Raw genomic sequence first — 25,839 nt, 5'->3', positions numbered from 1 at the left:
GCAGGCACTGCAGGGCTGGAAGATCTCGAAGCCGGCTCGCGACGAAGCGCCGCGGAGGAACCTCCCGGCGCTCGGAGCCGGGACACAAGCGAGCCCCTGCGACCTTCCCCTCGGCGCTGGGCCGGCGCAGCGCTGGAGCGTCCGCGGAGGCCCGGGCGCGGCGGACCGACGGCCGGCTGCCCCACGCCGCGTGCCCGGTGCCCTGCGCAGGGGCGGCGGCTACATGGCCGCGCGGGTCGGCCTGCTGCTCCGCGTCCTGCCGCTGCTGCTGTGGGGCGGCCTGGACGCCCAGCGCGTAGGCCGGGAGCTGCGCCGGGAGGCGGAGGTACGCGGTGAGAGCCGGGTGGAGAGGGTCCGCGCGCTGGGGACCGGCCCGAACTTTGCAGTCAAGCCACCCAGCCGCCCCATCTGCGCTGACCGTCGGCGTGACCCTCCCTTGTCCTCCTCACCCTTCACACCTGCACGCGAAGAGCAGCGTTCTCTTCCCTCCCACCCCATCCTGAGCCCGCAAGCCGGGGCTGGAACCACACGGACACGCGGATCCGCACCGGGTTCCCAGGACACGGGGAAGGGGTCAGCGATAAAATGGGATAGACAGGAAAGAACTGAGGGAGAGGGGACTCCCACACCCTAGTTTGGGGCGCAGCCACTGTCCCTCACTGCCTAGGCTGGGGAGACTTAGCAGTTCATTCATCCGACGCCCAGAGCCCTCCCGAGTCAGACGCTCCCTGAGACTCCCGGATTGGTGGGGAGAGGGTACCGCTGGCTGGCCCCGACACGGGGAAAAGCTCTGGCTCCCTGGGCTGGTGCTGCCGCTGACCAGCTGAGACAGGTGAGCGCCCAAGCTCAGAACTAGTTTCCCATCTCTAAAATGGGTAAGAGGAGCACACTCTTTTTTTTTTTTTTCCTTGCCAGGCATGTGGGATCTAAGTTCCTCGACTAAAGGTTGAACCTCAGCCCTTGACAGTGAAAGCATGGAGTCCTAACACTGGACCATGGCAGAATTCCCCAAAGTAGCATATTCTTTTTTAAAATAATAACAATAATTTTTTATTTGTTTTTGGCTGGGTCTTCTTTCCCTGGGTTTTCCTTGCTGAGCCGGGCTTTTCTCTAGTTTTGGGGAGCGGGGGCTACTCTCTAGTTGTCGTGTGCGGGCTTCTCCTCATTGCCTTGGCTTCTCCTGTTGCTGAGCACAGGATCTAGAGAGCGGAGGGGTGCAGAGAGCTCCAGTAGTTGCTTGGTTCCCAGGCGCTAGAGCTCAGGCTCAGTAGTTGTGCCACAGGGGCTTTAGTTGCTCCCATGCATGAGGGATCTTCCTGGATCAGTGATGGAACCCATGTCTCCTGCCTTGGCAGGCAGATTCTTTACCCCTGAGCCACCAGGGACGCCCCAAGAGTAGCATACTCTTGAGTTGTTTCTAAGGAGCTTTAAACAATGCTTCAGGGCTGAACTTGAGAAAGGTGGGTGGGGAGGTGGAAGTGACCCTTAAAGATTTCCCATCTCATTTTTCCTCCCTTGGACTCAACTGATTGGTGTGGGTGGGACAAGGGGAACGTTTTGTGAAGTGGAGGTGGAGATAAATTTGGGGCATCTATCGTCTAGATAAAGATGATTGTAATAATATATATCAGTTTCATTTCTTTCTTCCCCATAGAAGCATCTCTGTCTGTGTTTTTATCTCTGCCCTGGATTAGAACTGAAGTCTCTGCTATTTTAAGGAGTAGGGATCCAAGTTAGTTTTAAATGACTGAGCCCAGCACTCTGCCCTGAGACTCTTACTCCTCTAATAACATCATTCCTGCCCGGAAACTGCCAGGTGCAAGCTTCTCAGTATCCCCACTCCCCTCCCCTAGAAGAGGGAGAATCTCCAAACATAAGAACCCTGCAGAATGAGGAGGGCCATCTCCGAACTGCTCTGCCTTCCACCAGCCGGCTCCCATCACTGCTCTGAAATATTTGGAAATGGCCCCGTATCCATGAGGGTCCTCTCTCCAACTCCTTCACTCCCTCCCCTTCTAAGCACTGGTCTCTTGCTCTGTGCTCTCTGCTTTTGCACATTCGAGAATCACTTTATTTCTCTGACTTTAGTGTCTTACAACATCAAGTGCAGAGTCCTTCTGGCCCCAGGAGAAGGCTTCCGTGGACCAAGCCAAGTCTTGTTAAGAGTCCCACCCCACCTCCTCCCAAGTCCAGGTCCCGGGCAATCCTTGGCAGGAGAATAGAGACTGTATCACTGCCGCCCAAGCCTGTGGTGGCCCCAGATGGAGAGAATTTCATCTAGGGGTGTGCTTGGGAAACATAATATCTAGCAGACTGAGTCTCTTTCCGTCTATTTAACATAATTGAAGGGAGGAGACTTTTTTTGTTACCTCTGAGAACAAGGGATATTTTTAAAAGCATGAAGAACTCTGGAAATGTGCAATAGGTGTGGTCCATATATGCATAAATATATATGCAAAGTGCGTCGTGTTGGTATGTCTGTATGTGTTTCTGTATATGATCAATTGCATGGGCTTCAGTGTCAGACAGACCTATGTACAAAAAACCACAGGTAAATTATTTAACCTCTATTAAGCCTCTGTTTTCTTTTCTGTATAATGGGGTTAGTGATGCCTATTCCATAAGATTTTGGTGTGGTTTCATGAGATAATGTATGTGAAATGCGTTCCAGGCTCAGCACAGTGCCTAGTATGTAGAAAACAGCCTATCAAAGACAATTGTTCTCAAGGTTGTTCTTGTTGGTGTTATCTTAGAAAGTTGTGACCCCCTGGACCACAGCCTGCCAGGCTTCTGTATACTAGGCTCCTCTATCCAGGCAAGAGTGGGTTGCCATTCCCTTCTACAGGGGATATTCCTGACCCAGGGATCAAACCCAGATCTCCTGCCCCACAAGCAGATTCTTTACCATCTGAACCACCAGGGAAACAGAGCCTCAAATTAAAGTCCTGGTTTGGTGACTAGTTCTCCTAGAGCAGTAACACAGGACAAAATATGTAAGGCAACTATTTTCAACATTTAACAACAAGGCTATAATTGCTAAGAGATGGTATTGCTATAGCTACGTTACAGATTACTTCAAATTTCAGTGAAGTAAAAGAACCATTTATCGTGTTCCTAGCTACTGTGTGTTAGAACTTCAAAAAAGGCCCATCAGGGCAGCTTGTCTGTACTCTGCAGGGTCTGGAGATGGAACCATCTGAAGGCTGCTTACTCACCTGTCTGGCAGTTGCTGCTTCCTATCAGCCGGGGACCTCAGTTCCTCTCCGTGTGGGCCTATCCACGTGGTCTCTGCTTGTGGGCTAGTTTGGGCTACCTCCAGACATGGTAGTGGGGTCTCCAGGCTGAGTGTTGAGAGAGAGAGAGAAGAGTAAGAGAAGCAGAAGGTGTATGTCTTTGTGACCTAGACTAAGAAGTTGCGTGGCATCGCTTCTTTTTTTTAAAGACTTTATCATTTATTTTGGCTGCACTGGGTCTTCCTTGCAGCGTGCAAGCTAAGTGTTGCAGTGTATGGGCTTCTCTAGTTGTGGTGTACTAGGGCACCCAGGCTCAGAAGTTGTGGCACATGGGCTTTGTTTCAGTATGTGGGATCTTAGTTCTCCAACTGGGGACTGAACCCCAGGCCCCCTGCATTGAGAGCACGAGGTCTTATCCACTGGACCACCAGGGAAGTTCCCGTAGCATCACTTCTGCTCTGCTGCACTGACTGGAGCCCCAAGCCCCGGGTGGAGGGGAGGAAACTGAAATCCCACAGTTGGTGGGAGGGGTGTTGCAGTCACATTGAAAGGAGAGCACGGAAATGGGAGGCGTTGTGATCATTTAGGGAAATACAACCATCCACAGGAACCCCCACAAAGTCAACCTCCTGATCACCCCAGCTCTCTGCGCAGGTTCAGTTCCCTGACAGCAGTGCAGGGAGCCAGATCCCAAACAAAGCCCAGCAGTCCTGCTGAGCTCATAGGCAAAGGTCAGAGTTCTGGAGATGGAAGGAGAGGCACAGCGGAAACAAGCTGTGTGATCTTAAGCTTGTCGCTTCCCTTCTCCACTCTGCAGATTCCTTTTCTGTGAAACGAAGGAGTTAAATTTCTTAAGTGACTTTTAAGGTTCTCTCCAGCACTAACCTTCTTTAACTTTGGTATTCCTGTGCCTCTGCGTGTATGTGTGCGTACGTTTCATATTCCTATGGCCATGTCTATCCATCTGGATGTCTCTGTGTGCATTTTTTTTTTTAATTTAAAAATTTTTGGCTGCACCGGGTCTTCCTTGCTGCATGTGGGCTTTCTCTAGTTTAGGTGATTGGGGGCTGCTCTCTACTTGCAGTGTGAGAGCCACTCATTGTGTGGCTTCTCTTGTTTTAGAACACAGGCTCTAGGGCATCCAGGCTTCAGTGTTTGTGGGCACAGTCTTAGTTGCCCCGCAGCAGGTGCGTTCATCCTTGGCCAGGGATGGAACCCGTGTCCGCTGCACTGGCAGGCAGATTCTTAACCACTGGACCACCAGGGAAGTCCTGTGTATATTCTTGTGCCCTGCATGCATGGCTCTGTGTGTCCCCTGTGTGCACACAAAGAAATAAAATCAAGGGTTTTCCGGAGTGGGCTTTGCCTGGGAGGGGTCTGACTGCTTACAAAGCTGCATTGTGAACGAGGTCATTGTTGCCCGCTTAGGAAAACCAGGGCTGCTCACAGCGTTAGTGAGTAGGAAGCGCCTTCATTGCTGAGTTGCCAGACGGAGAGTTAATGAATGACATCACCACCCCGGCCCCCCTCCCATTCCCAGCCAGGCCCTGTCCTGTTCTCGGGCAGCACAGACTGTCCCAAGGGATCTGTCTGTCTACCATGCATTGCTTGGACTTTCTTTAGAACAACCAGGCAGTGTGTCCAGGACCTGCCTTCCATATCTGTGTAGCTACTCCCTGTGCACGGGTGCAACAGGGAGCTGGATTATTTGTCTCTCTGGGGAGACTTTGGAGCTTCTGTGGAATATCCACCCCCAGATGCGGTGTCTGTTTCCCATACCCTAGAGCCATTTGCCTGACTTCATGTGAGTCAGAAACCCAGAAGCCCGGGTGTGGAAGCCGTTCCCAAGAGCTCCACTCTGTGACTCACACGGTGCACAAGAGGCTCTCAAGGGTCTCAGAGGACCAAGAGTTGATGGAAAAGCAGTTGGAGTCTGAAAAAAACAAGACATCTAGTGAAAGCTGGATGGTGGAAGCAGGGACACAGAAGAGAGAGACTATTGGACAATTCTCCCTAAACACAACCTTCGTTAGTGCGTTCTGTGTTTTAATATTTTTATATTTATTTGGCTCTGCCAGGTCTTAGTTGCAGCATTCAGGATCTTAATTCCTTGTCCAGGGATTGAACCCAGGCCCTGTGCACTGGGAGTGTGAAGTCTTAGCCACTGGACACCAGGGAAGTCCCCAAGTTGGGACATTATTTTATGCCTTAAACTTAACCCCACATCCAGTGGGGACCATGGCTCCATACAGTCTGGTTATTTGACATTAGAAAAAAGTACAAGATGGGATCTGGCTGGAGAGTGGGCAGCTAATGTTTTCCAACTTCGTTGAGGATGGAAAGTGAAAGAAAGCATGGGGATTACGGTAAGAGGTATCTAGGTTACACCCAGACAGAACTCTGTGAATACCGAACCAGGGACAAGGGAAAGGAGTAGAGGAAGGGAGTCAGAAGAGAAGGGGAGGTCTTCACCCGAAATAAAGGAAAGGGGCCCAGCTGGTCCCATTGCCCTGAGGCCTTCAGTAGGTTCCAGAAGTCAGAGCAAAAGCAATGAATTCTGGAAGCAGATGTTTGTCTTTGTGAAGAACATACTTGAGTGCTGTAGAATACCTGTGGCTTTTCAGATGGCCCCTTTGGATGTCATGGGAGATGTCATCCCAGCCTCTTCCCTCTGCTCCTGCTTGCAGAGGAGACAGAAGGATTCAAGCTAGAAACGCCCCTAGTTTTACCTTTTTTAATCTGAGGGCCGTCTCCCAGGGGCCAGAGCAGACTGATCCTTCAGTTTTAAAGCATCTGAGTCACTTGTTTAAATGTGAAATAAGACTTCCTGGGATAGGTTTTCGAGAATTTGGATTCAAGTATGAGACCCTGTGGACTTCCCTGGTGGCTCAGCTGGTAAAGAATCCACCTGCAATGCAGGAGACCTGGGTTCAGTCCCTGGGTTAGAAAGATCCCCTGGAGGAGGGCATGGCAACCCACTCCAGTATTCTTGCCTGGAGAATCCCCATGGACAGAGGAGCCTGGAGGCCTATAATCCAGGGGTTTCAAAGAGTCAGACATGACTGAATGACTAAGCACAACACAGCATATGAGACACTGTACTCCCTTGAAACTTTTCTCATTTTTAGAGTGGGAGTAACAATACCTGTCCTGCCTATGTTCTTGTGAGGTAATTGTGATGCTCAAGGAAAGTAAGATGCCCTGAAAACTTTGCAATAGGCAAGGGCTCCCTGTGCTCCTGATGACCAGAAAATATGTTTATTCATGGGATGTGCCAAGAGAGGGCTTGGGCTTCCCAGATGGCTCTAGCGGTAAAGAACCTGCCTGCCTATGCAGGAGACATAAGAGACACAGGTTTGATCCTTGGGTTGGGAAGATCCGCTGGAGGAGGGCATGGCGACCCCCTGCAGTATTCTTGCCTGGAGAATCCCATGGACAGAGGAGCCTGGCAGTCTATGGTCTGTAAGGTCACAAACAGTCAGACACGACTGAAGCGCCTTAGCATGCAGGCCAAGACAGAATGTCAGCTATCACCCCCTGCATCTTGACTTAGCTAATAGGGCTGCAGATGTATTGGATGACAAGCAACAATCACAGAGTCACTATAGAAAGATTAAAATCAAGAGGAAACATAATATGAGAAGGAAAAGATCATAGGTAAAGCAATGTGATTTCTTCATGAGCTTGCCATTTTGCAATTTTCCAAGTTGTTTCATATTTGCTGCTGCAGTTCTTTTTTAAATTCTTTCTTTCTTTGGCTGTATCAGGTCTTAGTTGCTGCACATGGGATCTTCGTTGCAGCATGCAGGGTCTTTCGTTGTGGTGCACAAACTTTTCTCTAGTTGTGGTATTCGGGCTCAGTAGTTGTGGCTCACAGGCTTAGTTGCTCCGAGGCATGTGGGATCTTAGTTCCCTGACCAGGGATCAAACCAGTGTCCCCTGCATTGTCAGCCAGATTCTTAACCAGTGGGCCACCAGAGAAGTCCTTGCAATTCTTTGATATGGAAGATGTCCCGGCCACTCTGTGGACATGAGACTGCGAGCTGGTCCTTCCTCATCTACCAAAGGTCCCTTCCAGCAATAAAGTTCTGTGTCTGTAAAGGGGAAAATAACATTTTTAATGATGCAACTATCATAAAACCTTCCCAAAGCTTCCTCTTACTGGATTTTCACAATGCTCCTATGAAAAACATAAGGCAGTATTCCTAACCCCATTTTATATTTTGGGGCACAGGAAGGTTAAGTAACTCTGTGGGAGAGTTCACACAGCTAATGAGTTGCAGAAGCAAGACTACAATAATAGAAGGAACTGGCGTAGATCTTAGCTGTAATCAAATCCCCTCACTTTATTTCTTTTAATATTTATTTATTTGGCTGCACTGGGTCTTCGTTGCATCATGTGGGATCTAGTTTCCTGACCAGGGATCCATCCCAGGCCCCCTGCTTTGGGAGCATGGAGTCTTAGCCACTGGACCACCAGGGAGGTCTTACAACCCCCTTGTTTTATAGAAGAGGAAACTGAGACCAGAGAGGCACAGGACTTGCTTAGGGACACACAGTTCTCCGCAGCACCAAGAATAAAGTTCAAGTGCTCAGTCCAGGGCCCTTGCCCTGCCCAGCTCATGACTCAGAGCTCTGGGATTCATTTGCTACACCTCACCGCTAGTCTTGCCCTGCTCAGAAATGGCCAGAACTTCCCCTTCCTTCAGGCACTGGGTGGGCTGGGCTCTACACACCCTCCCAGGACAAGTCAGGACAGATGAAGGACTCGAACCCCTGGAATTCTGATCCCTCTCGGCTTTCTGGGTCCGGGGAGCTCCATTTTCCTTTTTCTCAGACACCATAGCCACTCCCAGGGCTTTACGGAGGCGACTCCCCAGGGAAGCGGCCCCAGCCCTGAGTGAGTGGGTGAGGCAGGCTGGCACAAACTTTGAGACCTGAGAGGGTGAATCATGGAGCCACACAGCCCTCCAGCTTCCTCTTCTTGCAGCTCCAGCCCTGGGCTCCGTGGGGGACATGATGGGGTGAGGACAGGGCAGAGAGAAAACCCGATGCTTGAACCGCGAGGTGGAGAGGAGCCCCGGGGCATGGCCTCCGTGAAGGGGGACAGGGTTAATCTCAGGTGCAGCTCAGGGCGCCCCTGAGAGCGCACAGCACAGCCCCCCAAGCCTATGTTTTCTCCTGGCATCTCTTGGCCACGCTGTCACCTGCGTGCATGCATGCTAAGTCGCTTCAGTCCTATCTGACTCTTTGTGACCCCATGGACTGTAGCCTGCCAGGCTCCTCTGTCCATGGGATTCTCCAGGCAGGAATACTGGAGTAGGTTGCCATGCCTTTCCCCAGGGCATCTTTCCGAGCCAGGGATGGAAGCTGCTTCTCTTATGTCTCCTGCATTGGCAGGCGGGTTCTTTAGCGCCAGCTGGGAAGCCCCTCCGGCCCTGCACCCCTACTCTTTCTCCCAGGCAGACAGGGGAGTTTCTCTCAGCTTTGCAGGAGGAAAACTGAGGCAGGGCAAAAGGGGCACACAGAAGGGGGTGAAGGAGACCTGCAGGAGCAGAGGGCATCTCAGCCCTGCCTCCTCCTCACCCTGAGATGTGGGGCTCCCTCCACTCGACAGAACTTGAGGACACTCAGTATTAAGGGGCCCCTGCCTGTAACTAAAATATTTTAAAATATGTGCATATTGAACACCCCTGGAGGAGGCAATGGCAACCCACTCCAGCAGTCTTGCCTGGAGAATCCCACAGACAGAGGAGCCCGGCGGGCTGCGGTCCATGGGGTTGCGAGGAGTGGGACACGACTGAAGCGACTGAGCACGCATGCATACTAAACGTAGAATAACTATAAGGAAGTTCTGAAATCCTGATAATCCCCATTATAACATTTCGGTGCTTTTATGGAAATATAAAGTGTCAGATTCTTAACATTTCTTTTACTCATTCTTTTGGTGTCTCTTGGCTGGTGTCCTGGATACTTGTGTGCTCTGCCTGCTGGAAATTCAGCTCTGCCTTGAAACCCACAGATTCCCAAAGAGCAGGCAGCCCAGGACTTCCCCTCTGAGAGACTCCTGAAAAAGCCTCCAGCCCCATCCTGCCCTCCACCCACCTTGCCTGCCAAAAGTACCAGGCGCTGGCAGCCCAGCCAGGAAACAGGAGACGCCGCTAGTCCACTTCCCCTCTCTCCTCCCGCTCTGTCCAAGGCTTCATAGTTCCAGAACCAGAGCCAACTCCCTGATAAGGGCTGGGTGGGTTTGGGGGCAGGAACACAGGAAGTGCCACCCTGTTGGCCTGTGACTCAGTCTCTCCCAGGTCACTCACTCAGCAAAACCACTTCTAAGGAAACATTAATTCCTCCCTGGCTTCCTGCAGAAAGCCACTCTTTCCACCCTGCCCAAGGGAGAGGGAAGAGGCATGGAAGAGAACCAGGCACCTGGCTGGAATGAGGCAAGTCTGAGATGGAGGGCCTGATTAACAGAGGCACAACTGCCTTGTTCAAAGCACTTCCTGTCTCGTAGAGGGGTTGCTTTCCCAAAGTCTCTTGTTGATTTCCCCACTAAGGTCGATCAGCCAGATCAACTGTGTATTGCACATTCACTATATACCAGATGTTAGATGGACAGTACTGTATTTAATCCTTCTGAGAATCCGGTGGGATTATTTCTGTTCTCACACTCTGGGTGAAAAAATGGAAGCTCAGAGAGGTCTCTGGCCACCCAGCAGAGTCATGGTGGGGAACAGATTCTTGATTCTAAGCCCAGCGGTTATTCTATAATGCCACACTAGTTTAAGCCATACTCTTCCAGATTAAGCCCCTAGAGCTCCTTTAATCCAAGGTGCAACCCCAAACAGTGTACTTATGTAAAGAGACTGGAGAAGGGAATGGCAACCCACTCCGGTATTCTTGCCTGGGAAATCCCATGGACAGAGGAGCCTGGCAGGCTGCAGTCCATGGGGTCACTCAGACACGATTTAGTGACTAAACCACCACCAACATGCAAAGAGAAAGAGGGAAACGGTAGTGCTGAAATACCAATAAATTAGCACAGAAAAACAATAAAATGGACTTGGAAAGAGTTTGTCTAGAACGAGGATTCCTTATGGAACAAGGCTGTATTGAGAAGAGGATGTAGAGGTTGCTGGAGATCGAGGTAATGAAATCCACAAAAAGGAGGCGGGATACCTGCAAAGGTTTAGGGACTGCTTACTTAGTGTGATTTTGTTCCCAACTTGTATCTTTTCCTTGAAGCAACGGCTATGACTGGAGTTGATCTGAGTTAAGAAATACAGCAAAGAGAACAAGACAGAAAATTGTTTCTGGATAGGTAACATAGCAAAGAGGGATAAAATGAAGAGTCGATGTGTCTATATAAGAATTCAGGAGCTGAGGTGGCATTTTTTTTTTTTTTTCAATCCATTGATGGGACTTTATTCCATGAGAAGGGCAAACAGGAAGCCCAGTGCCTCATTCGCCTGAGGGGCTGGACTGGTGATAGGTATGGGCAGTGAGTCACACACTTCTCTCCACTGGCCTCCAAGAACTATATCCACGGACATCCCTGGTGGTCCAGTGGGTAAGACTCTGTGCTCCAGTGCAGGGGGCCTGGGTTTGAACCCTGGTCAGGGAACTAGATCCCACATGCTGAAACTAAGGGTTCATATGCGGCAACTAAAGATCCTGCGTGTTGCAACGGACACCCAGTGCTGCCAAATAAACAATAAATTGTTTTAATAAATTAATTAGAAAAAGAACTATATCCAGCTCATCAGTGGTGGCCAGGAACTGAGTCCAGGTTCTGACTCTGATGCCAGGATTCTTTCTCCTATAGCTGATAGACCCGGCTGGGAATAGGATGAGCCTAGATGTGAAGTCTGTGCCATGGACCCTCGGAGACTCAGGAAGGGGAAAGGATGCTATGTTGTGGGGAAAGCTGATGTTTGTCTCTCCCCCAGGCATTCCTGGAGAAGTACGGATATCTCAGTGACCAGGGCCCCAGTAGACCTTCCTCCCCGCGGTTCAGTAATGCCATCAGGTAAGGCAGAGGGGTGTGGAGGACTTGGTGATGCTGGCATGCAAAGCTTGGGTCACCTCTGCTTTCCTCCTAGAAGGCTGGTCTCCCACCTGTGCCCAGGAGGTCGTGCTCATGGCTCCCTCCCCTGTGCCCCACTGCCTGCTATCTCCAGGGAAGCTCCCTGCCTTCCCCTGCACCAGCCAGCCTCCCGCTGTGGTCCTTTATCTCAATTCCTCCTCACAGGGAGTTCCAGTGGGTGTCCCAGCTGCCCATCAGCGGGGTGCTGGACCCCGCCACCCTGCATCAGATGACGCGGCCCCGTTGCGGGGTGGCAGATACTGACAGCCAGATGCCTTGGACCAAGAGAGTCAGCACCCTCTTTGCTGGACGCCGGGCCAAAATGAGGCGTAAGAAACGCTTTGCAAGGCAAGGTGAGTACTGTTAAAATCTAGGTGGGTTGGAATTCCCTGGTAGCCAGAAAAGCACTTCTCAACCTCAGACCAGGCTCTGTCAATAACCTCTCTTCCTTAGGGAGGGCAATTGGGACCTCTCAACCCAAAGCGCATGTTTGTGAACACAGACATTTAAACCAGAATGATGCCTACATTGATGAACTTTCATTGTGCAGTATTTTCCAGAGCAAACCACGTCAAGCCCACTTGATTCCTTCATCAATTTGCTATGTATGGCAGTTAAACCATCGCCGTTTCCTTTTATATTTGACTAAAATTGTTTTCATCCGAATCGATTCTTTTTTCATAAGAATTGTTCAACAAAGATGTGATTCATCGATCAGTTTTATGTTGGCTGTGGTACTTTTTTCTTTTTTTACAGAGTTATGGAAATACAATTCACAAACCATACAATTTACCCACTTAAAATGAACAATTCAGTGATTTTTAGTATATTCACAGCATTGTGCAACCATCGCCACAGTCTCATTTCAGAACATTTCCATCATCTCAAGAAGAAACCCCATCCCAACAAGGAAGCAGTCTGTAACATTCCCCTGCCCCACGGCTGTTGGCAACACTGATCAACCTCCTTCCTGACTCTTCGAATTTGCCTATTTTATACATTTTCACGTCAAAGTCTCTGCGATTGTACTTCTCTTTGTGTAGTTTTGGGATTTTTCTTCCCTTCTTTTTCCTCCTCCACTTTCTCCTTCTTTGTCCAAATCCAGTCTTCCAGGATCAGATGTTACAGATCTAAGATTTATGAAGAAGATTTGGTTCTTGTCAATTCTTCGTCAATAACAAGTTTGACAGTGTGTAGTTTTAACGTCTTGTCTGTACTAAGTCTAATTTTCTCTGATCAGTTTTTTGCAGTTTTCAAGATTTCTAACAAGATGAGGTTGCTCAGTCAGGTTCTCATCTATTATTAATTTTACTATGAGCACTTAGGGCCATTACCTCTTTTAATTTGCATGAACGACTTTGGCTGACAATACCCATTAGGAACAGAACAGAAGGCATGCTGGTTTTTCTTTTTATTTCTTAGCTGATTTGTAAGGAAATTGTGGGCCGTTCCCCTCAGCTGTCGGAGGATGGGTGTTTCCAGGTGTTTGCCAATCCGCTTCCACTGTGTCCACACGTGTGGCCCCTCTGGGTGCCCAGTACTGCCCGAACTCATTCCTGGTAGAACAGAGGAGCGGTGGGGGGTCTGGACTCTGCGGTCAAGACGTCCTCAGAGTCAGCATGTTCTGCAAACCCCCGTGCTTCTGGACAGCAGAGGGGAAGGATGAGGCAGAATGGAGGAGCAGTGTGAGCTGGAGCAACATCCCGGGATGGATCTCGGGCTCTGAGTTTAGTTGTGTGACCTGGGCTGTGTCACTTGGCTCTGTTTCCTCACCTGAAACATCTGTGAAGGAGAGGCCCTGATTACCAAGGGGAAGGGACTTGTCGTGAGAATACAACAAGTGGAAAATGGGGCCCCAGACAGTTTCAATAGCGACACGCCCAGGCTAGAGCTGGTGTCCCAGAGAATTGAAGCGATGCCTCCTGGGCACTCAGGACACCTGAGCACAGGGATGCTGCCTCCAGGCAAGCATCTCATCCTCTCTTGCCCCAAGGGAGGAACTGATGGAGTCCATTTATCACTATCCAATTTGAAGCATTCTTTTTTTTTTTTAACTTTCTATCTTGTATTGGAGTATAGCCAAGTAACAATGTTGTGATGGTTTCAGGTGAACAGAGAAGGGACTCCGCCATACATGCAAAGGGACTCAGATATACATATACATGTATCCATTCTCCCCCAAACTCCCCTCCCACCCAGGCTGCCACGTAACACTAAGCAGAGTTGCCTTTGCTATACAGTACATCCTTGTTGGTTATCCATTTTAAATACAGCAGTGTGTCCATGAAAGAAAGTGAAAGTCGCTCAGTCGTGTCCGACTCTTTGCGACCCCATGGACTATAGAGTCCATGGAATTCTCTAGGCCAGAATACTGGAGTGGGTAGCTTTTCCCTTCCCAAGGGGATCTTCCCAACCCAGGGATCGAACCCAGGTCTCCCTCATTGCTGGCAGATTCTTTACCAGCTGAGCCACAAGGGAAGCCCCAGTGTATCCATGTCCATCCCAAACTCCCTAACTATCTCCTCCCCCCATCTTTCTCCGCAGCAACCATAAGTTTGTTGTCTATGTCTGTGAGTCTCTATCTGTTTTGTAAGTTCATTTGTATCATTTCTTTTTAGATCTACATATAAGGGATGCCATATGATCATTCTCCTTCTCTGTCTGACTTACTTCACTCAGTATGACAATCTCTAGGTCCACCCATGTTGCTGCAAATGACATTATTTCATTTTCATTAATGGCTGAATAATAGTCCATCGTATATATGTACCACATCTTCTTTATCCATTCCTCTGTCGATGGACATTTAGGTTGCTTCCACATCTTAGCTGTTGTAAAAAGTCCTGGAGCATTCCTTTTGAACATCAATCCATGCTAAGGCACCTCCTTCCCCATCTCATTGCCTGACACTGTCCCCCTCTGTCCAGACAGCAGTGGCCAGACTAGACAGAGAATTTCCCTCTGGTTCACAGCAAAAACCACAGCAGCTTGACTTCCTTTACCTCCTCGGTGGGAAGACGTTCCCTAGAATGGAGCTGTGAGCATGGCAGGCAATGAGCGCTTCCTATGCCTTAGGAAAGAAAATGTAATAATTAACGGGCTTCCCTGGTGGCTCAGACAGTAGAGAATCTGCCTGTAATACAAGAGACCCGGGTTGGATCCCTGGGTTGGGAAGTTACCCTGGAGAAGGAGATGGCAACCCACTCCAGTATTCTTGCCTGGAGAATTCCATGGAGAGAGGAGCCTGGTGGGATACGGAGCTTTGATGATGTGCCAAGGATGGATCTCCATGGATTAACTCATTTTATTCAATAACAACTGTATGAGATGGGTCCCCTTATCACCCTCAGTTTACAGATGGGGAAAATGAGGAATCAAGAGCTTGGGCAACTCTCCCAGGGCCACACAGTAGCCAAGCCTTCTTGTCATTGGGAGGATTAAGTGATCACCAGATGTGAAAAACCCCAGAACATGGGTAGGTGCATAAAAAATGATGTGGGTTTCTAGGCCAGTGACTTTCCATGATGTGGATGAATGCTGTACTGATGAAGCTGGGCTCCAGGGTTGCCAGATAAAACACAGGATGCCCATTTAAATTTGAATTTCAGATGAACAAGTAATTGTTTTGTTTTCACATACTTATACTAAAAAAAAAGTATTTGCTGTTTATCCAAAGTTCACATGGATCTAGATGTTCCATATTTTCATTTTGCTGAGTCCAGGAACCACATTCCAAGCACCCAGTCCCCTCTGTACCTACAGGCCTGATTTTCAATGCTCTTGAAACCTCCCAGAGCTGATGCAGGTGAGGGCCCCGGGGGATGTATCTGGGGTATAAAAGGAAGGAGCTGGGATACTGGCTGAGCACCCACCACATGCCAGGCAGCTTCGTGTTGCTTTTCCATTTGCTATTTCACTTTTACCAGGAGGTGAATCTTACCAACACAACTTTGCAAGTAAAGAAACTTAGGCTTGGAAAGATTCAAATAATGTGATATTCGAGGTTGTAAGCAGAGGCACTGGGATGCTAACCCATATTCTCTCCATAACGTCAGTTCCCTATTGGGAATCAGAACTTCAAGGTCCTCCCAAGCAAGGAGTCTAGCTCTCTGCCCTTCCCCATCTCTTTTTCCCTCCCTCCTCCTTTTTGGATTTTGGAGCATAAGTGTAGGGGGTGCGATGCCAGGTGCAGCTGGTGGCCTGAGGGTCACCATGGAAACCAGCCCTGCCTGGCCAGGAGTTTGGGATGGGGATCCAAAGTGGCCAGCCTGCTCAGAGGACACACACCTAGAAGAAGACGGGGGGTAAAGGCTCAGGCTGCTGGCCCAGTGGCTCCTTGCTCCCCTGCCCCTCACCCAGCTCCGCTCCTCAGCACAATTGGTCATCTTCTCTCAATTCCCATTTCTGTTTGCCCTCCCTAGCCTCCCCATTTCTTGCCCACGGAGTGAGGGGCTCCCGTTGCTGAAAAAAGGCAGGAGGAGCTGCCTCATACTTTTCTAGAAGCTTGAAGGTGGCAGGAGAGAGTCTGAGAGCGGCTCACACATAGCAGGGTAGGGAGAAGCCCAACACCAGCCTGTCTGGTGCCCAGTGAGAACTTGTCAAAGAGAAGCGTTCCTGGCATAGAGTGAAGCCTCAGGCGGCGCCTCTAGACTCCAGGCCTTCCTCTGCCCTCCTGGGCCCCCTCCCTTCCTTAGATCCTTCCCACTTCCCTCCCTGAGGGTTGCTCACTGGCTGGGAGAGGTTGGGTGGCCGCCAGGCCCTACAGGCCCAGGAGGCAGCCTTGCCTTGCATGGAGCTTGGCTCCGGGGTGGGAGAAGGGACAGTCCCTCCGCCCCCCCACCCCGCCCCGTGGGGCGTGGAGGGGTGGAGAGGAGGGAAAGGGCGTTCAGCTCTTCTGCTCTCCCGAGAATTCAGGAGAATTTCAGCTCTTGCAGGGCCCCTGCTGTGATGCAAAGAAGTGATGTTTAGGCAAATTTATAAGCCTTGAGTCTTAGCCAATGTGCCTGCTTATCAGTGTCCGGACCTGGGCTCAGGGCCAAACTCCACTACTCACTCATTTTTTTTTTTTTCTTAAGAGGTTTTATCTTTATTTTTTTCTGTTTTTGTTTGTTGTTTTTTTGGCCATGCCGTGCCACATTCAGGATCTTAGTTCCTCAACCCGGGATCAAACCCGTGCCCCCTGGGTGGGGAGGACAGAGTCTTGATTCCTGGATGAACAGGGAAGTCCCTACTCACTCATTCTGAGTCCCTTCCTCCTGGTCTCAGTCTCTGCAAAACAGAGAAGAGAGATTGATAAGGAGATGGCCAAACACCCATGACTTCACGCCTTCTACCCGGTTCAGGCAAGGACAGCCCCAGGACAAAAGGACAGGAGGTCTGAACCTTCACCTGGTCCCCCCTCCAAGGAGAGAGGGGGCTGTCCTCCAACACAGTCAGGCCTGCCCTGCCCACTCATCACCCATGCTCCAGGAAGTCTGGTCCATTTGGGACAGGTGTGAGTGCTAAGTCGCTTCAGTTGTGTCTGATTCTTTGCGACTATAGCCCTCCAGGGTCCTCTGTCCATGGGATTCTCCAGGCAAGAGTATTGGAGTGGGTTGCTGTGCCCTCCTCCAGGGGATCTTCCCGACCTAGGGATCAAATCCTCATCTCTTGTGTCTCCTGCATTGGCAGGCAGGTTCTTTACCACTAGTGGGGGACACTGAGACCCAAAAGACAACGTGAGTAAGACAACGTGATTCGATTCTCTTGCACTCCCAGGAGTCCTGCCTCTGAGCCGCGAGTCTTCCACTTGGGAGTCACAATCTCAGTCTCCGAGCTTGCAGGGCTCAGAAATAGCCCATGAAAAATTCTGGGAGCTGGACCTTCTGAGCACCCTGGTCCTGGGTGCCCGATGAGCTGCAGAGGGACTTGGTTGACTGGGGACACAAGCAAGAGGCCAGAGTCTCCGGCCTCGGGGAGGAACTGCAGTTTGGGGCAAAGGAATAGGAACTCTTCGCTGAATGGAAATGGAAAAATTTGTCTCGGTCAGTGACAAAACACACCCTTTGTTCTTATTTGTTTTCACCTCAGAGCTCTGCAGAGTCCCTGAGGAAGTGAGGGGGAGGGCCGGGGGTCAGAGAAGGACCTCAAATAAATGGGCCTTGTGGTCTCTTGTCAGCGCCAGGCCTGGGGGCACGGGAAAGGGGAGACAGCAGGAGAGTGAGAGGGGTGGGAAGAGGAAGGGGGAGAGGGGAGTCGCGGTTGTGGCCCCTATGGCCCCCCTTCCTCCGCCCCCCACGGTAAGGAGGGGCTGGGATCTGCTACCAGCAAGAGGTGCAGTCAGTTTTCAAGCTTAGTCCAGACGCTGGGGAAGATGACCCCAGACTCGAGAGTCCTTGGGGTTGGGGACCCTTCCTGAGTCGAGGCTCCACGTGCCCCATCACACGGGGACCTCCCCAGGCCAAGCCACTGGACTAGGGACTGTGCAGGATAAGGGTCGCCTTGTCAATCTGAGCACAGTGTCTCCACCAATGGGGGGCTTCCCGGGGCCAAGGCTGTGTCTCCTTCACCACTTCAGGGACTTCCGGGAGGAGGGCCCATCTCCCCATCCAAAGGGCCCATGGGGCCAGCCCCAGGCCCTGCAGCAGCTGTGACTGACGCAGCCTCTCTGGGTGGCAGGCAACAAGTGGTACAAACGGCATCTCTCCTACCGCCTGCTGAACTGGCCCCAGCACCTGCCCGAGCCCGCAGTACGGGGGGCCGTGCGTGCCGCCTTCCAGCTGTGGAGCAACGTCTCGGCGCTGGAGTTCTGGGAGGCCCCAGCCACAGGCCCCGCTGACATCCGCCTCGCCTTCTTCCAAGGGGACCACAACGACGGGCTGAGCAACGCCTTCGATGGCCCAGGTGCTGACACTGAGCCTCTATCCTACAGGGCAGGAGGGAAACCCCCAACTAGGAGAGGCAGTCTGGAGAGAAGGCAGTGGCGGGTTCGCTCTTCCTTCAGGTTTGGCCAGGCAGCAGCTCCCTCCAGAGAACCCTCAGTCTTCCCACCTGTAGAATGGGAACAGTGGTCCCTACTTTCTTAGGCGCCACATGGCTGAAGGGTTGGTCACATGAAGTTCTGCATGGAAAGTGTTTTGCAGACTCTAAGGAGTATTATCTCTACTCGGAGAACCTCCTGGGGTCCTGTCCTCTATACCCTGCCTCTTGTCAGGCCGGTGCCTCTCTGGTTCCCCAGGAGTGGATGTTCCCTCAGACCAAGGCTCTAAAAACACCTGGAGGCCACCACAGCTCCACCCTTACTGTCCCAACACCCACTGTACGGTCACTGATGCAGGGCAAGGGACATTCTATCCTCTCCATGCCAACCGCTTCACATACTCACAGCCCAGACTCTTCTGTTTGGCCCCAAAACTAAAGGCTTACTGCCCTTTAGTTATAATGTAAACTGCCCTCATCCCAGTCTGCCCAGCACTGGCCTTCATGACCTGAATACAGGTTATCTGTGTATCTCCTCTCGGCTAGGGAGGCAAGGAGACCTCATTAGACCCCTTTGGGACTTAAGCCCTTGTGTGGCCTTGGAACTTGGGCCCCCACCTCCCCCGCACCCTCCTACTTTCCATCAAGCCCACTCTGAGCAAAACCCGCTTCCAAGCCCTGCTCCTGGAACTCAGGGTAGGACTAGGAGAAATTCAGGCTTTACAAGAATCCACGTGTACCACTCACATGTACTTGCACATAACTCCCTTCACCCACAAGATCGCCATGAGACGCTGATAGCCGTACCCAGGTGGAGTCTGGTTGCTAAGACAGCACTGGATTGGGAGTCAGCTCTCTGATTTGAAACTGGTGTTCATTTGAGTTTATGTCTTCTCCCTTTGAAACCCGCCCATCTGTCTTCCAGGATTACGGTGAGGGTTACACAGTAAGGGCTTAACATGGCTCAGAACAACTCGAGGCATGTTCAAAATTAGAAGCAAGTATTCCTCCTATGTTGGCTTACCAGTTGGCACTAGAGGTAAAGAACCCACCTGCCAATCCAGGAGACATAAGAGACGTGGGTTTCATCCCTGGCCAGGAAGATTCCCTGGAGGAGGGCATGGCAACCCACTCCAGTATTCTTGCCTGGAGAATCCCGTGGACAGGGGAGCCTGGTGGGCTACAGCCCATAGGGTCACAAAGAATCGCACGCACACACACATTCCCCCTCAAGGCTGGCTCTCCATGCCCCAGGAGGCTCCCTCTAATGGCAACGTCCCAACTTTTGTTGGGAAGCCTGCTGGGAGTCCTCCCTTAACTCATTGTTGGGAGTCCCTGCTGGCCTGGGTTCCAAGAAGGCCATGTCAGAAGGACTTTCAATGGTCTTCTAAGCCAGCATCATTGCAGTGCTGTTTGCTGACCCTTGGGGAAAGTGAATTCTGAGGGGGTAGGGCTCTAGAAACTACAAAACTGCATCTGGGCCCTGCTATAAGCTTGAGAATGACTGATCCAGCCCATCTCCCTCTGCTCACGCCTATTACAAGCAGGGAAGCAGAGACCCACGGAAGGCCCTGCCAGAGGGAAGGCAAGAATAAATGAATGCAAGTATTTTTTTTTTTTGGCTGCACTGAGAAGCATGCAGACTCTTAGTTACCTGACAGGAGTCAAATCCTAACCACTGGACTGCCAGGGAATTCCCTTATATATACTTCTTAATAAAGAAGCCTGCAAGGAGATCCAACCAGTCCATTCTGAAGGAGATCAGCCCTGGGATTTCTTTGAAAGGACTGATGCTAAAGCTGAAACTCCAGTACTTTGGCCACCTCATGCGAAGAGTTGACTCATTGGAAAAGACTCTGATGCTGGGAGGGATGGGGGGCAGGAGGAAAAGGGGACGACAGAGGATGAGATGGCTGGATGGCATCACTGACTCGATGGACGTGAGTCTAGTGAACTCCGGGAGTTGGTGATGGACAGGGAGGCCTGGCGTGCTGGGATTCATGGGGTCGCAAAGAGTCGGACACAACTGAGCAACTGAACTGAACTAATACCTCCCCATAAACACACCCAGCACCCAGATGAAGAAACATTACCAATACCCCAGAAGTCTCATTATGCCCCCTTCTGGGGTAACCACTGATCCCTAATCCTAGATCTCTTCGAAACTAAGCAGTAGTTATTACCCACAGCAGGCTCTAAGTACTTAATGTGACATACACGTGCGCCGTGTGGTGTGCTCAGTCGTGTCTGACTCTGCGACCCCATGGACTGTAGCCCTCCAGGCTCCTCTGTCCATGGGGATTCTCCAGGCAAGAATACGGGAGTGGGTTGCCGTGCCCTTCTCCAGGGGATCTTCCCCGCCTAGGAATCAACCCGTCTTTTATGTCTCCCGCATGGGCAGGCGGGTACTTTAGCACCACCTGGGAAGCCCTATGGGCTGTGCACACATGCCTTTTTAATCTTCAGAACAGGCCCGCGAGGATCGACTCTCTTAGTCAACATTCTCATTTCTCGAATCTAAAAACTAAGACACAAAGGCCTTAAGCTATTTTCCCAGGTCACGGCAGCTAGGATAAGTGGTTAAAACCAGGACTGCAAGCCAGGCAGTTTGGCCCCATGCTCTTTGCACACCACGCTGCCTCCGAGGCGTCCAGACCCACAGCCTAGTCATCTGTTCGTTGCTCCACACTTCCGCCTCTGCCAGACTCAATTAGGAGGGAAATCACCCATCAGAAAAGCCCCCACACCCACGCCAACGGCGTTTGCGCGGCGTGGTGGGGGTGCCGGGCGGGGGGGTGGGGGGGGCGGGGTCGGAGGCGCGGGCTGCCCCTGACCCTCCGTGCCGCCTGCAGGAGGCGCCTTGGCGCACGCCTTCCTGCCCCGCCGCGGGGAAGCGCACTTCGACCGAGACGAGCGCTGGTCCCTGAGCCGCCGGCGCGGCCGCAACCTGTTTGTGGTGCTGGCGCACGAGATCGGCCACACGCTCGGCCTGACCCACTCGGCCGCGCCGCGCGCGCTCATGGCGCCCTACTACAAGAGGCTGGGCCGCGACGCGCTGCTCAGCTGGGACGACGTGCTGGCCGTGCAGAGCCTGTATGGTGAGACCCTCCGGCGCGCACGCCCCTGCGCCCTTACCCGCCCCCTGCGCCCCTCCCCACCTACCCGCCCGGGACCCCCAAGGCTCGGACTCCAGCTCTTCAAATAGGATTCCCCCCCTCCTAAGCGCAGGAAACTGGCTTCCCCATCACTGGTCCTTTCCGATCCACAGCTTCAGGCTCGCCTCAAAGAAAAACTTCATCTCCCGCTCTGCTGCTTCCCTACTCCTGGTCTCTAGCATCCCGACCCATTTCTGGGCACAGCTCTCCTCTGCGTTCCAGTTGTCTGTTCCTGCCCAACCCCCGGCCGCGCAGTAACTCTCATACGGCTCCACCAACACCCTCCCCCCGCCCCCCAATTATTCTTGCTCCCAGCTCCAGCGGCTCTCTTCGAAACTTTCGCCTCCACGACGTTGATGCCCACTCTTCCCACCCAACTCCCGGCCCCTGGCCCCTGAGCCTGGGTCTCTGCCTGGCGGTGGACTTAGACAAGGTCTTCCCCAGAATGAACTGACCCGTGCTGTTGCCCGGCGACTTATCTGGACCCAAGGCTTGCCTCGGCCTGGGGGGCTGCATCCCTGAGTACGTGGGGGCGGTGGACAGGGCCAGGATCCCTGGGATCAAGTCTCCGTTTCATATCAGACTAGCAGTTGCTCATGGGCAAAGCATTTCCTCTGTTAAAATCCTCAATTTTACCTTAAAAAAAAAAAAAGGAGGGGGGAATAATTTAGGCCCTGCTTACGCCCCCCCCCCAGGGCTGTTTGTTTTAGTGCCTATGAACATGCTTTGTAGCCCAAGAAATCTACACAAACATAATAATAGCTGATATTTTATGAGTGCCTACCATGGGCCAGGCACTTAACAACACCCAAGAAGTAAGTATCTTTTTATCCACAAGTGAAGAGAATGGGGCTCAGAAAGGTTAAATAACTTGTCCAAGGTCACACAGCTAGGAAGGTGCAGACCAGGATTCAGGAACTAAGGCCAAATTCTAAGCTTGCTGGACTCTGCCTCCTTCTCACAAGTGAAGTGCAGTGATGTAACGATCACTGCGGTCATCATCACAGCCCGGCCCCCGAACTCTGCGCTCCTACTATCTGCATTGTCCAGGACTCAGGAAAGAGGACCCTCTGCCCTTCTTAGTTCCAAGCCCTTGTTTGTTTCCCCACTCCAATTTTACCCTTTCACAGACTGTGGGGTAAGAAAGAGGACTTACGAGTTTGGTGCTATAGTTAACACCAAAAACCGAGGATAACTCTTAACCCGCAGCACCCACCCCTGCTCTCCTTCCCTGCACCTGTCAGATAATGAAATGAACCAAGGGGGAGGTCTTGAGCTCTCAACACCTCCCCCCAACCAGTGTGTGTTCTTTCCTGCTTCGCTCCTCCTCCTCCCCCTACCAAGGGAAGCCCCAGGGGGGCTCAGTGGCCATCCAGCTGCCGGGAAAGCTGTTCACTGACTTTGAGGCCTGGGACCCCCTCAGACTCCAGGGAAGGCGTCCAGAAACCCGAGGTCCTAAATATTGCCATTCTTCCTTCGATGCCATCACTATAGGTAAGATGGTCCCACCGGTGCCTCGCTTTCTTCTTTCCTCCCCCCAGCATCTCCAGGGGTCTCCGGAACTGAAGTACAAGGTTGGGAGGGTGGCAATTATAAAATCCAGAAATCCCAAGTCACAAGCATTCCTCAGGGTAGCAAGTCCACACCAAGCAAAACCCTGCTCCCTCCTGCACTTTCCCTTCTGTCCCAGCTGTGTACACGGCATCGTCTCTGCTGGGTCCTCGCTCATCAGTTTGGGAAGCTGGGCTCTAGGGAAGCACCTCCCCTGGAAGGAAGGCAGGAGGCTGACGGTCACTCCTCAACTCTCTCTTGGCTCCGGGCAGACGGACAACAGCGCCTGTACGTTTTTCAAGGGAACCAGTTCTGGGAGGTGACAGCTGACGGCAACGTCTCAGAGCCCCGCCCACTGCGGGAAAGGTGGGCGGGGCTGCCCCCCCACATCGAGGCTGCCGCCGTGTCATTGGAGGATGGAGACTTCTACTTCTTCAAAGGTACCAGCCCTGGGGCAGAGGAGAAAATTAAGTACTAGCGGGGGAGGAATCTACCCAAGGTCAAAAGAGTGTCAAAGGAGTCTCGCTTGCAATTTGAACCAGCGGCCCCAGGAACTCTCCCAAGAGATTCCTCTAGTGATGGATTGGGAGGCACAGGTGTCAAGGTTGTCCCAAGAGAAAGGGTGAAAGCGTTTCAGAGACGAGGGAGGCAGAGGACAGCTCTGAGCTCTGCAATACATCAGAAGAATGAACCTTCTTTAGAAACCTGCTGTGTGAGGCTGGGCCTGTCACTTAACTCATTGTTGTTCAGTCGCCAAGTCATGTCCAACTGTTTGTGACCCCATGGACTGCAGCCCACCGGGCCTCCCTGTCCTTCAGTATCCCCCAGAGTTTGCTCAAACTCATGTCCATTGAGTCAGTGATGCCATCCAACCGTCTCGTCCTCTGTCATCCCCTTCTCCTCCTGCCCTCAATATTTCCCAGCATCAGGGTCTTTTCCGATGAGTCAGCTCCTCGCATCAGGTGGCCAAAGTATTAGAGCTTCAGTTTCAGCATCAGTCCTTCCAATGAATATTCAGGACTGATTTCCTTTAGGATGGACTGGATGGATCTCCTTGCAGTCCAAGGGACTCTCAAGAGTCTTCTCCAGCACCACTCTTGGAGCTTGAATTTGTTGAATGGGGAAGAGAATCCCTCAGCCTTGTTGGGAAAGGAGGATTAAAAGGACATAATGTCTGAGGAATGAGCAGTATATGACATGAGAAAATAGAGTTTATTTATTGATTCAACCAATTCTGAGTGCCTTCTGCACACTGGGTTGGAGGTGTTGGGATACAGTAGTGATCGAAACAAAAATCCCCACCCTCACAGAACTGTTGGTAGTAATGGCATTGGAGAAAGCCCTTGGCCTTGCGGGAAGCCGTTACTCACCTGGGAGGGGGCGTGCTTCCTGCCAGGGGTGGGGAGGGGCCTTCAGCGCTCCCCGCCCTCTGCTGACACCTGCTGGAAGTTGAGGCCACAGCAGTTCCTCCTCTGCGGTTTATCACTGATCCGTTTTGGTTATCATGAATACTAACCACCTGGGGCTCCAACTTGTGGGGGGACAGAGGTGGGGTACAGAGCCAGAGGGCGAGAGCAACCAACTCACCCTGGCTCTTCCCACATCCCACAGGGAGTCGATGCTGGAGGTTCCGGGGCCCCAAGCCGGTGTGGGGCTCCCCACAGCTGTGCCGGGCGGGGGGCCTGCCCCGCCACCCCGATGCTGCCTTCTTCTTCCCTCCTCTGCGCCGCCTCGTCCTCTTCAAAGGCACTCGCTACTATGTGCTGGCCCGAGGAGGGCTGCAGGTGGAGCCCTACTACCCCCGAGGCCTGCGGGACTGGGGCGGTGTCCCCGAGGAGGTCAGTGGCGCCCTGCCCAGGCCCGACGGCTCCATCATCTTCTTCAGAGACGACCGCTACTGGCGCCTCGACCAGGCCAAACTCCAGACAACCACCTCAGGCCGCTGGGCCACAGAGCTGCCCTGGATGGGCTGCTGGCATGCCAACTCGGGGGGCGCCCTGTTCTAAAGACGCCTCCCACCTCTTAGCGAGTACCTTCATGGCCAATGTGTGTCCCCTGCCCCAAGGGCAGACAAGCCTCTGAGCCTCCCCGCAGAAGCCCAGGCAAGAAAGGTAGTCTGCATTTGTTCCCTGGAGGATGTGTTTGTGCTGTCAAGACATTGCATTCGGGATCTCATTTCCCAACCAGGCCTCAAACCCCTTTCCCCCTGCAGGGGAAGCGCGGAGTCTAACCACTGGACCACCAGGGAAGTTCCTAGACATTGACCATTGTGGGATCAACTCAACGAGACACTAAAAAGGGTCCCAGACCCAATGGCCCTTTCCCCAGGGACTCATTCCTCCCCAGGCCTTGGGGATTTTGTCTCTGCCCCAAAGGTGCAGTTTCTGTCCCCGAGGCCACAGCACTGGACAACTAGGAAGGCTGCCAAACTCAGCAGAGAAGTTGGGACACTTTCCCGGACTGTTCCTTCCCCTCAGGACCTCCTGACTTGGTCCCTAGAGAACTGTGTCTTATTTAATCAGAGGCCCTGCCTGCAGGAAGCTTGCTTGTATGGTTTGGGTACCAGAGTCTCAAACCGCAGGAGAGTCAGGACCCAGAACAAGGAGACCAATGCAGACCTGCTGGGCCCCCCCTTTTTTTTTTTTTTGGAGGGGGGGTGTTGGAATAAAGAGGTGCTCCCAGTGAGTGAGCAGGGGAGCAGCTTCCTTGGACCAGTGTCCAGTGAGAGCAGGTGGGCATGGATGCTGGGGAGGGGGCAACCATGTTCTTCTTTTTCCTAGCCGGACCCAATGAGCTGTGCGTGTGTATAGTCGAGATGGGGAGGGGGGCCTGCCGCTCTCTTCAAAAAGCAAAATGT

General features: G+C 52.1%; 1 protein-coding gene and 1 long non-coding RNA gene across 4 annotated transcripts; one reads left to right on the top strand and one right to left on the bottom strand.

Annotated features, from left to right (window-relative positions):
• Nucleotides 1-25,665, top strand: MMP28 (matrix metallopeptidase 28). 3 transcript variants are annotated; one of them, XR_008713209.1, is made up of 9 exons: nt 1-325; nt 11,183-11,262; nt 11,485-11,672; nt 17,977-18,201; nt 21,129-21,374; nt 22,776-22,925; nt 23,255-23,422; nt 24,594-25,093; nt 25,195-25,665. XR_008713209.1 is itself a non-coding variant. In XM_055577305.1 (8 exons), exons 1-8 carry the CDS (start codon nt 224-226, stop codon nt 24,986-24,988), a joined length of 1,554 nt encoding a protein of 517 aa, XP_055433280.1. In that variant the 5' UTR covers nt 1-223; the 3' UTR covers nt 24,989-25,665. The 3 variants fall into 3 exon arrangements, 2 of the variants coding, with proteins under 2 accessions (XP_055433280.1, XP_055433281.1); XM_055577305.1 differs by having other exon boundaries at nt 24,594-25,665; XM_055577306.1 differs by lacking the exons at nt 1-325; nt 11,183-11,262; nt 11,485-11,672 and adding an exon at nt 17,080-17,342 and having other exon boundaries at nt 24,594-25,665.
• Nucleotides 12,890-22,128, bottom strand: LOC129649654 (uncharacterized). The gene is made up of 4 exons (XR_008713210.1): nt 21,887-22,128; nt 16,555-16,587; nt 14,322-14,389; nt 12,890-13,101 (listed from the first exon to the last, which is right to left on the bottom strand). It is a non-coding gene; the product is annotated as an uncharacterized LOC129649654 (long non-coding RNA).
• Nucleotides 25,666-25,839: the final 174 nt, after the last annotated feature.

The sequence above is a fragment of the Bubalus kerabau genome, chromosome 4 (genome assembly GCF_029407905.1).
Source record: "Bubalus kerabau isolate K-KA32 ecotype Philippines breed swamp buffalo chromosome 4, PCC_UOA_SB_1v2, whole genome shotgun sequence".
Classification (NCBI taxonomy): domain Eukaryota; kingdom Metazoa; phylum Chordata; class Mammalia; order Artiodactyla; family Bovidae; genus Bubalus; species Bubalus kerabau.
Note: the sequence above shows the minus strand (reverse complement) of the source record. Positions and strands in the feature narration are given on the sequence as shown.

Coding starts and splice junctions, on each gene's coding strand:
- MMP28 (XM_055577305.1), top strand. CDS start 224: ATGGCCGCGCGGGTCGGCCTGCTGCTCCGCGTCCTGCCGCTGCTGCTG. Junction 22,926..23,254: donor CTTCGATGCCATCACTATAG/GTAAGATGGTCC, acceptor GGCTCCGGGCAG/ACGGACAACAGCGCCTGTAC. Junction 23,423..24,593: donor AGACTTCTACTTCTTCAAAG/GTACCAGCCCTG, acceptor CACATCCCACAG/GGAGTCGATGCTGGAGGTTC.